This window comes from Topomyia yanbarensis, chromosome 2, assembly GCF_030247195.1.
Source record: "Topomyia yanbarensis strain Yona2022 chromosome 2, ASM3024719v1, whole genome shotgun sequence".
NCBI lineage: Eukaryota > Metazoa > Arthropoda > Insecta > Diptera > Culicidae > Topomyia > Topomyia yanbarensis.
This window is the reverse complement of record NC_080671.1, coordinates 40,053,677-40,067,403: the sequence shown is the minus strand read 5'-3', so window position 1 is coordinate 40,067,403 and position 13,727 is coordinate 40,053,677. Positions and strand designations below refer to the sequence as shown.

Below are 13,727 nucleotides of genomic sequence, written 5' to 3'. Positions count from 1 at the left end.
GGCTGTTGACTGTCACCAATAGCTGGGCGCCGGGTGATTTCCCCCGCTTAGCCACTAACCGACATTTATCGGATTACACGACGGCCGGCTGGGCGTTATGCCGCAAGTAGCCGAACGTCGCATACCTACTAAATACTGGAGTACCTTCCACAATGACAGCGAGAGTGGCTCATCGGGTAATTGACAAGCGTGTGCGAGAATATCAAATGGTGGTGAATTGCTACTGAGCGCAGTCAACGGAGGGGTTTTAGAGAGTGAGTGTAGACCTTTGATGTTCTGTATCAACATGGCACCCGCCGTCAGTCAGTCAGTTTACGTTCATTCATGACGGTTGATAGGAGCCTCCTCTTTTGAATATATTGGAAATGTTTCGTTTGAAGGATGATGAGATGAAAGATACGGTATTTAATGCGGTAACGTATGATGGGATACTTCCTTCACGCTAGATTCGAAGAGAGTGAGTTTGGGAGCTACAGTTTAGAAGCAAAAACTGCTTTCAATTTCCCTGATAATTGCCAAAGAAGATTAATGCGACACAAGTATTTGTCGAATCTCAATTTAATTGAATGACGTGTTAAATCGACGATAACCGAGTCACCCAATCTGGATGGTCTGTCTATCTACCTAACTTTACTCCCCGGTGTTCAGAGGAAAAGAAAAAAAACACTTCAAAGCTATCGAAGTGATTTATTTTTAGTGTCCTTCTGCCGTACCTGAGTTTTTTTTCTTTTCTACCTCTGCGTTCCCTAGAAAGGATGCCAATTTGGCACTGAATCAACTTCTGACTCGGCTTCCATTTCTTGTCTCATCTCGTTTCGCCTGTCTGCTCACTTGAAACTAATTCAGCTAGATTGAGCTAAGTTCCATTGATTACTGCTTGATTGGTGTTAAATGAGTGACGCCTTATCGGCAACTGAACCGTGTGCCAATTTCGCAGATTCCCGGGCTGTGGTGGTTTTGCCAAGAGCAACTTGGTGACAGTATGACAGAAAACCACAGCAGCCAGAGCGGTGAGGAGTGTCGTCCTAATTTATTGAACCGGATTCTCGATTTGTTGACTAAATTGCTATTTGCTCTTCGAGCTGATGGGAAAAGTTTGAGCCAACTTACCGGAAATGATCATATCGCCCCGCTCCGTCGTCCAGTAGTTGATGGATGCCGGATAGGCCTCCGTGTGGCACTCGAGGATGACGTCCTGCCCGAGGTAGGCTCCTTCCAGCTGGTTCGGGATCGATAGCATGGGGGGAACTGCGGGGAGAGATTAAGGGTGACGATGTTATATTTGATAAATTATTATAAATTGTTATTCGCGTGATATTCAATGCCATTACTTCGATACTGTTCTTTAATATTAAATTGGCTTTGAGCTACGTTGTTGTACATAAAGATGTAAATAGTCTCGGTACAAAATGTCCATACACAACTTCTGTTTCGACAGACTGCTTAGTAGATTTTCGGCGCACAGAATAATAAGTTTATACGATATAATATAATACGAATCTCGACTTTTCATGACATTTTTTTCAGATTCAGCTCAAATTTTACATGAAACTTTTTTTCAGGCGTCAACTTTTAGTGTAGATGTGTGTTCGGTTTCAATATTCAGGGTAACCATAAATATTGGCTCAATACCCTACGCTAACCTTAGAATGCTGAGGAAACAACGTTAGGAGCTGCGATCTGGTTAGTGGATTGTTGATAACGATTAGATCATATCATGTTGTTACTGGCGACAAGCCTTTTATGAACTATCACGTCAATATGCCAACTCACAAAGTTGAGATCGATGGTGAAGGCATCGATTCGAACTTGTCATGTGCGGACCTATTAAAGTACGGTGTTTGATGTTTCAAGGAACCTCGTGGCGGATTACCTTTGGCGGGATTGCTTTGTATCATCTTCAACAAGGATCGTCGGCCATTCTCGGCTGTTTATACCGCGTGTCATGCATTGCAACATTGCACTAATATTCATGTCGCATATCAACCAGAGATGCAACTTAGTGTAGGACTGATTGGGTGTTGATTGGGAATCAGTAACTTTGTGATATTGCGGCACTCTTCCCGGCATCAAGGATCAATTCTCACGATACGGCATGGAGTTGTCTATTTCATGATAATTGGACAAGCATTATGGCAAGTGCATGCGATCACTGCGCAGAAAACCGTCAAATCGGATGACAACTTTATCGAATGCATGGGTTTTTGCAAAAATGTGGTACATATGCAATGTGGGAAACAACTTAACAAGCCGTTTTTGAAAAAGCTTGCGGAGAACCCAAATTTGTTTTGGATGTGAAATAATTGTGTAAAGCTGATAAAATTTGCTGGCTTTCGCGACACCGTTTCTTCGCTTGTAGGTGTTATCGCTGGGAAAACGAATGACTTCTGAGCTAAACTAAAAGCCTAGTTATCCAAAAATAACCAGCAAATTTCGCGCCTCGCTAGAATATTTAGAGCCCACCGACTGATTTTCCACCGCCTCCAGAAGAAGCATGTACTTTTCTAATGCAACCCGGCCCATCAATGGTCTTGCAGAGGACTCCGCAGCGATTGGCCATGCCACTATACCAAGCTACACCGCCCTTGTGAAGGAGTATCGATGCCGATCGCATACTGGGATGCAACGCAATTGGTACTATGGAAGCCCTCGATCCCCCCGCGACAGTCGAACAATTGCAGCCAGTGACCATCAGCCGTCCCGGTCCTGTGTGTGGGATAGGTGAAAGGGTCTTCCAACCTGCCGCAAATGACATGTATACATCTGTTCCGAACACTTCAAGTGCTGATATATCCTTCGCTTCCAGTTTTTTGCCTTTTGCTCAGACATCTTGTTATCAGATGCCAACCATTTCTCTCGCCGACGACGATAGTCCTCCCTCACCACAGTCGACCAAGCGACCGCGAGCCGTTCCGATACTGTTCGTGGGATTGACGAAAGAATATTCCTACACGGCAACATGGCTTCGCTCTCTGCTGTACCTGATCCGTCCTCCAGTAACATCGAGGTTTACTACCAGAATGTTGGTAGCTTAAATTCATTAACGGACAATTATTTTCTCGCGACCACGGGTTGCTGTTACGACGTTATCGCCTTGACCAAGACGTGGCTCGACAACCGTACTCTGCCTCGCCAGGTCTTTGGTTCAACATTCGATGTCTACCACTGTGACCGCAATGTCTGCAACAGCCACAAGACATCAGGCGGTGGTGTGCTTATCACGTTCGCCGTGGTATAAAAGCCCGAGTGATCAACGATGACCGGTGGGCAAGCTCCGAGCAAGTGTGGATATCAGTGAAACTTGCCGATCGCAATCTGTTCCTGTGAGTTGTGTATTTTCCACCTGACAGAATTCAGCCTGATCGATGTACATCTTTCCTCCGTTTCTTTTATCGCCTCGATCGCCGCCCCGTTTGATGATATTGTTATACTGGGCAACTTCAACTTACCTGGCTTGACGTGGTGCCAGGCAAGTAATGGTTTTCTACGATTGGATATTGAAAAATCTGCGCTTATTAACTACCTTATCGACCGCCATGTGCCAAAACGAACAATTAGTACTGATCAACACTCTCCATGGCAATCAGACGTTTAAAATCTGCCAAACGAGCTGCATTTAAAAAATTCTCGAAGCATACGAAATCACTACTTACAACTCAACCACGAATACAAACAGCAAAGCAGACGCGCCTTTTTAGACACCTGCGAAACGTCGAGCGTCAACTGAAATCTAAGCCCAAGTCGTTCTGGAAGTATGTTAACGAGCAGCGAAAAGAATCCGGTTTACCATCTTGTATGTCATTTAATGGAGTTTTAGGCACCGACACTAAAAAAAATTTGCCAACCCTTCTCCGACAAATTTTCAAGCGTTTTTTCCAACGAGCGCCTTCCACCACAACAAGTCGCTGCCGCCGCCAATTTAACTCCTTCTCTAGGACGAACCATCAACCGAATTCGTGTCGATAATGCTGCCATTCTTGCAGCAAATGCCAAAATGAAAGCATCTTGTTCCCCGGGTCCAGATGGTGTTTTCCCGATTTTTCTCAAAAAGTGTATCAGCGGGCTTCTTGAACCACTTCGGCGAGTCTTCGAGCTATCACCCACTACTGGAGCTTGCTTGGAAAAAAGGAAACAAATCGAACATTGACAATTATCGAGGAATCTCGTGTTTAAGTGCCATATCAAAACTATTCGAGCTGGTTGTTTTAGACCCTATTTTCTTTCACTGCAAACAGTACATTGCAGATGACCAACACGGTTTTATGCCTAAACGATCGACCACGACAAATCTGCTCTCGTTCACAACATATGTAATGGATGGATTCGCTGACGGATTGCAAACCGATGCTATTTACATGGATCTATCTGCGGCCTTCGACAAAATCAACCATGATATCGCAATAGCGAAGCTGGACATTCATTCTCGGCATTCATGGACAACTTCTGCGCTGGTTTCGTTCCTACCTCGATGGAAGGCAACTCCAAATCAGCATTAAGGACTGTCTATTAGCACTATTCTTCGCTACATCTGGCATCCCACAAGGAAGCCATCTCGGTCCAGTAATATTCCTGCTCTACTTTAATGACGGCAATTTCACATTACAAAGACCCCGTCTTTCTTTCGCCGACGACATGAAATTTTTTCAACAAATACGGGATAAAACCGATGCCGAGCTTCTTCAGAGGGAACTGGACAGCTTTAATACGTCGTGTGATCTAAACAGAATGGTTTTAAATTTCTTCGGCTCGAGCATTTCAAGGCACTCTCACATCAAAGATCTCGGAGTCATTATGGATTCGGCACTAACGTTCAAACCACATACTTCATACATCGTGGATAAGGCATCACGACAGCTTGGGTTAATCTTCCGAATAGCGAAAAACTTCAGGGACGTATACTGTCTTAAATCGCTTTACTACCCGTTGGTTCGCTTAACGTTAGAATATTGTTCTGCTGTTTGGAATCCATACTACCAGAACGAGATTGATAGAATCGAGGCTGTCCAACGCCGGTTCCCATGGCAAAACAGATTTCAGTAGCCGCTATGAATGAGCTATGAAAACCTCGATGCACGCAGCATTCGTAGGGTCTGCTCTCGAGCCCTGTTCGTCTCGGACTTATTCTCTGCCAGAGTGAATTGCCCTACAAATCTCGGACGTTTGGATCTTCAAGCCCGCGTTCGAGCTCTACGTAATAACTCTATTCTGCGAATTCCGTTCAGGAGAACCAACTATGGCTGCCAGTGCACTGTTACCGGACTCCAGCAAATTTTTAACAGTGCGGCGACGGTCTTTGACTTCAACCGGACGCGGAATGCGATAAAAGCGGAAATATTGGCAATTTTAAAATGTAATTAGTTTAAGCAACCAGCATTGGGGTCAAGGGGACTGTTGGTGAAGGTAATAAACATAAACATTATGCAAAAAAAATAAAAAGGAAATTAAACCAAAATAGAAGGAACAGAAAAATATTGCAAAATAGTTAAAATAGTAAACAACGGGTAAACATCAAAATGAAAAAAAAAATATCATGAGCATTGAAAAAAGGAAAAACGGCAAATGGAACAAAAATGAAACAACAAAAAATATAAACACGATGCTACAAAAAAGTAGAATATAGAAATAAAAAGAAATAGATCCGCTGAGTTAGACGTAAATATAACAATAATACATGTTTGAAATATTAAAATTAGGAACAAAATAAAAAATTAAAAGCATGAAAACTGGAAAATGGGAAAATGTTGAAAAAGTTTCAAAATAGATTTATTTATTATTATTATTATTACATCTTCGATATATATCGTGCAAATTACACTTAATGCTATTGCTAATGTCAATGTTAAAAATTTCTAATTGCCAACTTATAATTATAGATTTAGTGGTATGGAAGTCAAAAACTAAAACAGTTTCGCTGAATCTACTACAACATCTGTCTACCGGATTGTTCTGGCCATATGCTGTACGGTGCCTAAGAAGCCACAGAAGCGGACGATTCATTATATCACGAGGGGGAACAAACAAATGAATCCTTGAGATATTGTCGGGACAGTCAATATTGTTCGACAACATATCGAAAATGAACATTCTTTGCAAGAACGAATAGGCAAAATGATAAAGAACAAGGATGTAACAATTATATAAAAATAAAATAGCTTTGAAAAATCAAAAAGTGGACAAGTTATTTTTTTAAATGAACTCATTTAGAATAAATTAAGTGCAATAGAATTATAGAAACAGAAATGAATATGAATAATTGAACGGAATAGATTCAAGAAAAAATAGGAAACCGTAACAAATGGAGATAGCCCACAAACAGACAAAAGTAATAATAGAAAACATGTGAAATCAAAATGATTGAAATGGGTAAAAAGAGATTGCTAGAAGAAATGGAAAAATAGGAATATTACCTTACAGAAAAATAAGAAAAAAATTAAGAAATAAATGGGTTAAATAATAAATAAATCTATATAAAGTTGAAGTAGAAAAAAATATATAATTTGATGAAATGAAAAACAGAAAACATTCACAAAACGCAAAAAGATCAAAATAAAGTAATGGGAAAAATGTAAGAATGAATAAAAAATACAAAATAGAAAACATGGAATTCAATATATAATGGGTGAAAAGCAAAATATTAAAGGTAATAGAATATAAAATTTAAAAAATAGGAAAGTATTGCAAAAAAAAATCCACGCAAAAGAAAAACATGAATTTCAAAACTGATAAATGGAGAACAGAAAAAAATCACAACATGTAAAAAGATAAACTAAGAAAAAAGAAAAATGATTTTTTTAGCAAATGAGACAGACTTAAAATGAAAAATATGGAAAACAGGCGGATAGAGAAATACAAAAATAGTTTTATTGAAAAATACAACGAAATGCAAAAAAAGAAAACCAAAAATTAGTGAAACAAACTAGATAAATTTAATGAAATCAATTAAACAAACGCATGAAAAAGAAACAAAAAAGAAATATAAAATGAAAGACTTGAAAAAATATGAAAAGATGAAAATAATTGAGAAAATGGGACAAACACACCTTTTAAAAAAGAAGCAAAAATAGAAACGGAAGATAAGGGGCAAAATATACAAAAAGTGTAAAATAAGATTAAATGGAGCAAGTGGAAAGAATGATAAACCTTGATAAAGTGGAAAATGATACAAAAAAGCAAATATGGAAAAATGGAAAGGAAAAAAATTAAAATCAATAGAAACTCTAGATTATATGAAGAAATATAGAATTTCTCCGACGAAATGCGATAAAAATGGAAAAAAATTAAATTGAGAAAGTTAAAGATAAAAACAAAGCATTCGGGTTCTCGTATTTAAATAACATTTTTCAAGTGAGTACGAAAAATTACTATGAACCGTTTTATTCGTGGTTTTGTGTTTGTGATTTTTTGTTTGATGGCATTATTAAGAATTCGTATCTCAAGTCCTATTTGACCAATTGAGCACTCGTAAAGAAGATTACTGATTTTTTTCATTCTAATAGATTTTTTTGTTATTTATTTAGCAGTTACGGTAAATTGAAATAACTAGAAATAGAAGTAACATATCGTTCTTTTTTATTTTTATTAACGCGACTTTAATTTTTTTTTTTTTCATCCGTCACGCACATATCGTCCTGAAAACATAAGAAATCGCAATTGGACTAATGATTTTATTTTAACCGTATAGCTGCAAAAAACACTGTTTTTTGAAACCTACACATAGATTGCAAAGTTTCGAATTATTTATTAAAATATTAATCTAAATCAATTTACACCATAGTTAGTGATCACGTTCAAATTATATCTTCATATAAACTTGCAGTAAAAAGAGAACCCGTTAAATTGACTAAATCAATAATCAATCATGAAAAACTCAATAACGACTTCCAAAATTTCATAGAAAACATCGAGTTGATTGATGATGTAGATGTATGTACTACAAATATCATCACAACCTACAATTCTTTACTTGCGGAAAACACTAGAACGGTCTCCAAAACTTTGAAATGTAAAGGCGTTTTTTGCCCCTGGATCAATTTCGATTTGTGGACACTGATTAAAATCAAAAGTAATTATCTGAAACGAGTAAAAAATAACCCCAATGATGAAAACCTCAAAGCTCTTCTGCAACACATAACTAAAAAAGTTAATGTAATGAAAAAGCGGTGCAAAAAGGCTTACTTTGAAAACCTTATATCCAACACAACTCATTCAAAACTTTGGAAAAATATTAATACCATTTTTGGTCGTTCAAAGTCGCATGTTCCCATCAGCCTAATTAGCAATTATATCAGAGTCACTGAGACTAAAGAAGTATGTAATGTTTTCAACGAATATTTCTCCAGTATTGGCAAAAATTTGTCTGACAATATTCCCACGAGTCCCAACTCAAATCCTATTACAAATATACAACACGTCCAAGAAACAATCTTCTTGCGTCCTGCAACCATAAACGAAGTGATCCTTTTGATTAAAGACCTCGAAAAAAATAACAGCTGTGGTCCTGATAAGATCCCCGCTAGTGTTCTTAAGAGTAACTGTACCACTTTTGCAAACATCCTAACCAAAGCTTTTAATTTAATAATTCAAACCGGCAGGTACCCAGACTGTTTAAAAATAGCCCGAGTAATTCCAATTTTCAAAGCTGGTGATCCAAACCAACCTTGCAACTATAGACCAATTTCAATATTGTGCGTTTTCAATAAAATTCTTCTTCTTCCATCATTAGTCAAATTGATAGTAAAAGAATTGTTGGTGCCCTTTTTCTGGACCTAAAAAAGCATTCGATACTCTGGATCACTCAATCCTGCTTAAGAAGTTAGAATGCTATGGTATCAGGGGATTAGCAAATCATATTATTCGTAGCTATCTGTCGTATAGGAACTAATTCGTATCTATTGGAGACTCGTGTAGCTCTTATAGACCAATAGAAATAGGAGTGCCCCAAGGCAGTAATATTGGGCCACTGTTATTTTTATTGTATATCAATGACCTAGGTAGACTCGGGTTAAAAGGGACTCCTCGTTTTTTCGCGTTTGACACAGCGTTTTTCTACCCGAACAACAACTGCCTGGATATTGTACGCGACATTGAATCGGATTTAAAAACACTAACGACGTATTTCAACGAAAACCTTCTTTCCTTGAACCTATCAAAAACTAAATATATGCTGTTTCGTTCATTTAGAAGAGCTATAGGCGTGCATCCAGACCCAAGAATGGGACAGTCTGTAATTCAGGAAACTAGCTGCTTCAAATATTTAGGACTTCACTTAGACCCCACACTCTCCTGGATTGAGCATATAACATCTATAGAGAGAAAAGTTGCATCGTTATGTGGGGCTATGCGTAAAGTATGCTCTTTTGTTCCCCAGCATGTACTTCTAAAGTTTTATTATGCGCACATCCACTCATTGCTGAACTACCTTGTATCTGTGTGGGGCCGTGCCAGTATTTCGAATCTGAAAAAGCTACAAACACTTCAAAACCGATGTCTTAAAATTATTTATAAAAAACCAATTATGTACCCTACTATTTTGTTATATAATAATAAAGCCCATAACATATTACCTTTGCTTGGGTTGACTAACTACCAAACAATAATATACATCCACAATGCTTTGCATAATACTATTGCTCATAATAATCTAGAATTTACAACAGGCATTCGAACTCACAGCCAAGCCAATCATTTATTATACTCCAGAGTATCCACGAACCTTGGTCAAAGACGAATTTCTTTCATCGGACCTAAGTTATTCAACCAGCTTCCTACTGACTTAAAGCAAATAACATGTCGCACTCGTTTCCAAGCAAAATTGAAACTAATTTTTAAAAATAAAATAGGAGAATTTTTAATATAAACTTCGTTCACCACCAATCGAGCTTATTCCTTTAGTTATAATTGGTTAACATTTTTTTAATAAAAACAATTGATAAATGCATTTTTTCTAGCAATAAGTAATAAATAAATTTAAATTATTATAAGCTTCCTGCAAAGCTACGATGGGACCCTTAAAAGGATTTTTTTCCGCTGGGTACTCGCCGTAGCTTCTTGTCAAATTTTGTGTTTTGTCGGTCTCGTATTGTTTTTCTTTTTGTTCTCAGCGTTTCCGCGATTCGTAACTTTGTTTTGTTGTGCTGACCTTTTTTGTACGCTAAGAACTGATGTGTCCACTACCAGGGGGCTCCGTTTGTGAGCTTTTTGGTGTGGGGGTAAGAGGCGGGCTATTAAATAAAAAAAAATTCGAGAACCCAGAGCTCAAAAACGATTAAGAATTTTTTTAAAAGTCTTTCAAGATCCATGAGATGATACTAGTAAAGTATGAAATTGAAAATAAATTTCATTCTCTTAACAAACAATTTACAAAAAGAGATCTTATGTCTTTTTGCCCACTGCGCGTTAAAATCGTTTCTATGTTTCAAAGTTTTCTTTTGAAAGAAGACGAAAGACTACGTGCAGTATAAACTTAATGATATAATTTACGATTAACTTTATGATAGAAATTGAAGGAAACTAATACCAATACTAAAACTCTAATTGAATTTTCAAAGAAATTGTTATTGAAATAATATTTGACAGTATCATTCCTTCTGTTCAAAATCTATTCCGGGCCTGGGGGGAAAACATCTCGTTCCTCTCCCCGCTCGACGGCCTTGCACATACCTACTAAATTAAAAGTTTGTTTCAAGATCAATTGCACTAGATATTGAGCAATTTTGCCTCATGTCCACCTCCTTAACGTAATGTTCCACAATCGTCTGAACTCTCGATCGAAGCAGATCGTTTTCTTGTGCTGTGCATAGAGTGGATCAATATAAATATATACATTGTGAAGGCCAGTCATTGTTTGCGGCAGGCTTTGTTCGCCGGTGCCTAGGTTGGTGAAGTGAATAGTTCAATAACCGGACAAGCCGCTATATAAGCTAAGTATCTTTTTTTTCTCATTTCCCTTTCCCCCGATCTGTCGCTATTTCTTAGATCCCTTTCCCCTGAATATAAGTTTCATCTCTCGTTTACACCACGGGCTATCCTCGTGCCTAAATGGCCGAGGGCGAAGTAACATTGGATGGGAATGATATTCCCATGGATATACCGGATAAACCCGAAATTACTCCCTCCCCTGATTCCCCCAGTCCTCCTCGTATTAAAACATACCCACCCAGTTCAACTGGGCCCTGGGTGGTCTATTTCCGGCCCATTACGAAATCGCTTAATATTTTAGAGATCTCACGGGAGCTGACTGCTAACTACCCGGCCGTAGCTCAGATAACACGTGTTAGAGCTAATAAGATACGCATATTAGTGAATGACCTCGACCAGGCAAACCAGATTGCTCGCAACGAGCGCTTTACAAAGCAATTTAAGGTGTATATACCTTGTTTGGCAGTGGAGATCGACGGGGTCGTTGCCGAGCCGGGTTTGAAGTGCGAAGACGTGTTGAAGTATGGAGTTGGTTGCTTTAAGGACCCCTCACTTGAACATGTGAAGATTCTGGAATGCAAGCAATTGTATTCAGCAAAAACTGAGAATAATAAGACAACTTATTCATTGTCAGACTCGATTCGGGTGACTTTCTCCGGGTCTTCCCTCCCCAACTATGTCCTCCTGGATAAGGTTCGTCTACCGGTTCGCCTGTTTGTACCGCGGGTAATGAACTGCAGCAATTGCAAGCAGCTGGGCCACACAGCCACCTATTGTGGCAATAAGAAAAGGTGCGGCAAATGCGAGGGAGAACATGAGGATGACGCTTGCAGTGGAGAAACTGAGAAGTGTATTTACTGCGGGGGCCTTCCGCATGATCTTAAATCATGCCCCGCGTACAAACAGCGCGGGGATAAAATTAAGCGCTCCCTTAAGGAACGCTCGAAGCGCTCTTATGCAGAAATTCTTAAGAATGCTTCGCCATCTGTCCCTTCCGAAAATTCCTTTGCTCTTTTGGCTGGCGTTGAGCAAGAATCTGACGACCCACAAGAGGGAACATCTTTGGTTAACCCAGGGGAGTCCAGGAAGAGGAAAAATCAAGCTTCCCCTAGATTGCCTCGTAAGGGTGCCAAGGTGTCATCCACTCAGAGTGCGCCAACTACAATCAATAAATCCAACGGAAGTGATGCACTAAAGCCGAAGCAATTTGCTCCAGGACTTGGAAATTTTAATTCTAACAAGGAGTATCCACCACTTCCAGGGACACCAAAAACCCCAAGTGTTCCCTTTTTTCAAACAAATACTCAGTCCAGTAGCGGACTAATGAAATTTTCTGACATAGTGGACTTAATTTTCACAGCTTTCAATGTTACTGATCCTCTTAAAAGCATTCTGATACATTTTCTCCCTATGGTGCAAACATTTTTGAAACAGTTGACTGCTAAATGGCCCCTCCTTGCAGCGATCGTATCCTTCGATGGCTAAGTCATCAAACGAGGTCACTGATTCGATCACTGTCCTACAGTGGAATTGCAGAAGTATCCTCCCGAAAATCGATTCCTTCAAATTCTTACTAAACAGTTTAAAATGTGATGTTTTCGCATTATGTGAAACTTGGTTAACTTCCGATATAAATCTCAACTTCCACGACTTTAATATAATCCGTCTGGATCGAGAAAACCCTTATGGAGGAGTACTTTTGGGGATCAAAAAGTGCTATTCTTTCAACCAAATTAACCTCCCTTCGACACCAGGCATTGAAATTGTCGCTTGTCAAGTTCTAATCAAAGGTAAAGACCTTTGCATTGCTTCCATCTACATTCCTCCTAGAGCCTCGGTAGGGCACCGAACGCTTTGTAATATCACGGAATCCTTACCGGCACCGCGGCTAGTTCTGGGAGATTTTAACTCGCACGGTACGGTATGGGGCTGTCTTCATGATGATAATAGATCAACATTAATCCAAGATCTTTGCGACAATTTCAACATGACCATCTTAAACACGGGAGAAATGACGCGGATTCCTACACCACCAGCACGCGCAAGCGCGTTGGATTTATCGCTATGCTCGACATCGCTACAGTTAGATTGCAGGTGGAAGGTGATCCCTGATCCCCACGGTAGCGATCATTTGCCTATCGTGATTTCAATTGCTAACGGTTCAAGACCATCGGAAACAATCAATGTCTCGTATGACCTCACACGGAACATTGATTGGAAGAGTTACGCGACCGCGATATCCGTTAAAATCGAATCCACTCAAGAACTTCCTCCGGAGGAAGAGTACAGGTTTTTGGCTGGCTTGATTCTCGACAGTGCGAATCAAGCTCAGACTAAACCAGTACCCAGCGCGAATACCCATGGACGGTCTCCCACCCTGTGGTGGGATAAAGAGTGCTCAGAGCTGTACGCGGAAAAGTCCACTGCATATAAGGCCTTCCGGGAAGACGGGTTACCCGCTAGCTATCTACAGTACGCGTCGTTAGAAAGGCGAATGAAGAGTCTAATGAAAGCCAAAAAACGCAGTTATTGGCGCCGGTTCGTCGACGGGTTAACGAGAGAAACAGCGATGAGCACTCTTTGGGGTACGGCTCGACGTATGCGTAACCATAATAGTACCAACGAGAGCGTGGAATATTCAAACCGTTGGATATTCGCTTTCGCCAAGAAGATCTGTCCGGACTCTGTCCCGGTACAGAAAACGTGCCGCGCCGCGTCTCCTCACGATACCGCGAACGAAACACCGTTTTCGATGGTGGAGTTCTCACTTGCTCTCTTATCATGCAACAATAACGCCCCAGGGTTAGACA

The 13,727-nt window shown here is 39.7% G+C and overlaps 1 protein-coding gene across 2 annotated transcripts in view; it reads right to left on the bottom strand.

Annotated features, from left to right (window-relative positions):
• Nucleotides 1-13,727, bottom strand: part of LOC131683213 (lachesin) — a 575,289-nt gene that overhangs the window by 76,434 nt on the left and 485,128 nt on the right. For both annotated transcript variants that reach the window (XM_058965050.1, XM_058965049.1), the window contains exon 8: nt 1,111-1,248. In XM_058965050.1, the coding sequence (XP_058821033.1) occupies nt 1,111-1,248 (138 nt within the window). The remainder of the gene's footprint in view (nt 1-1,110; nt 1,249-13,727) is intronic.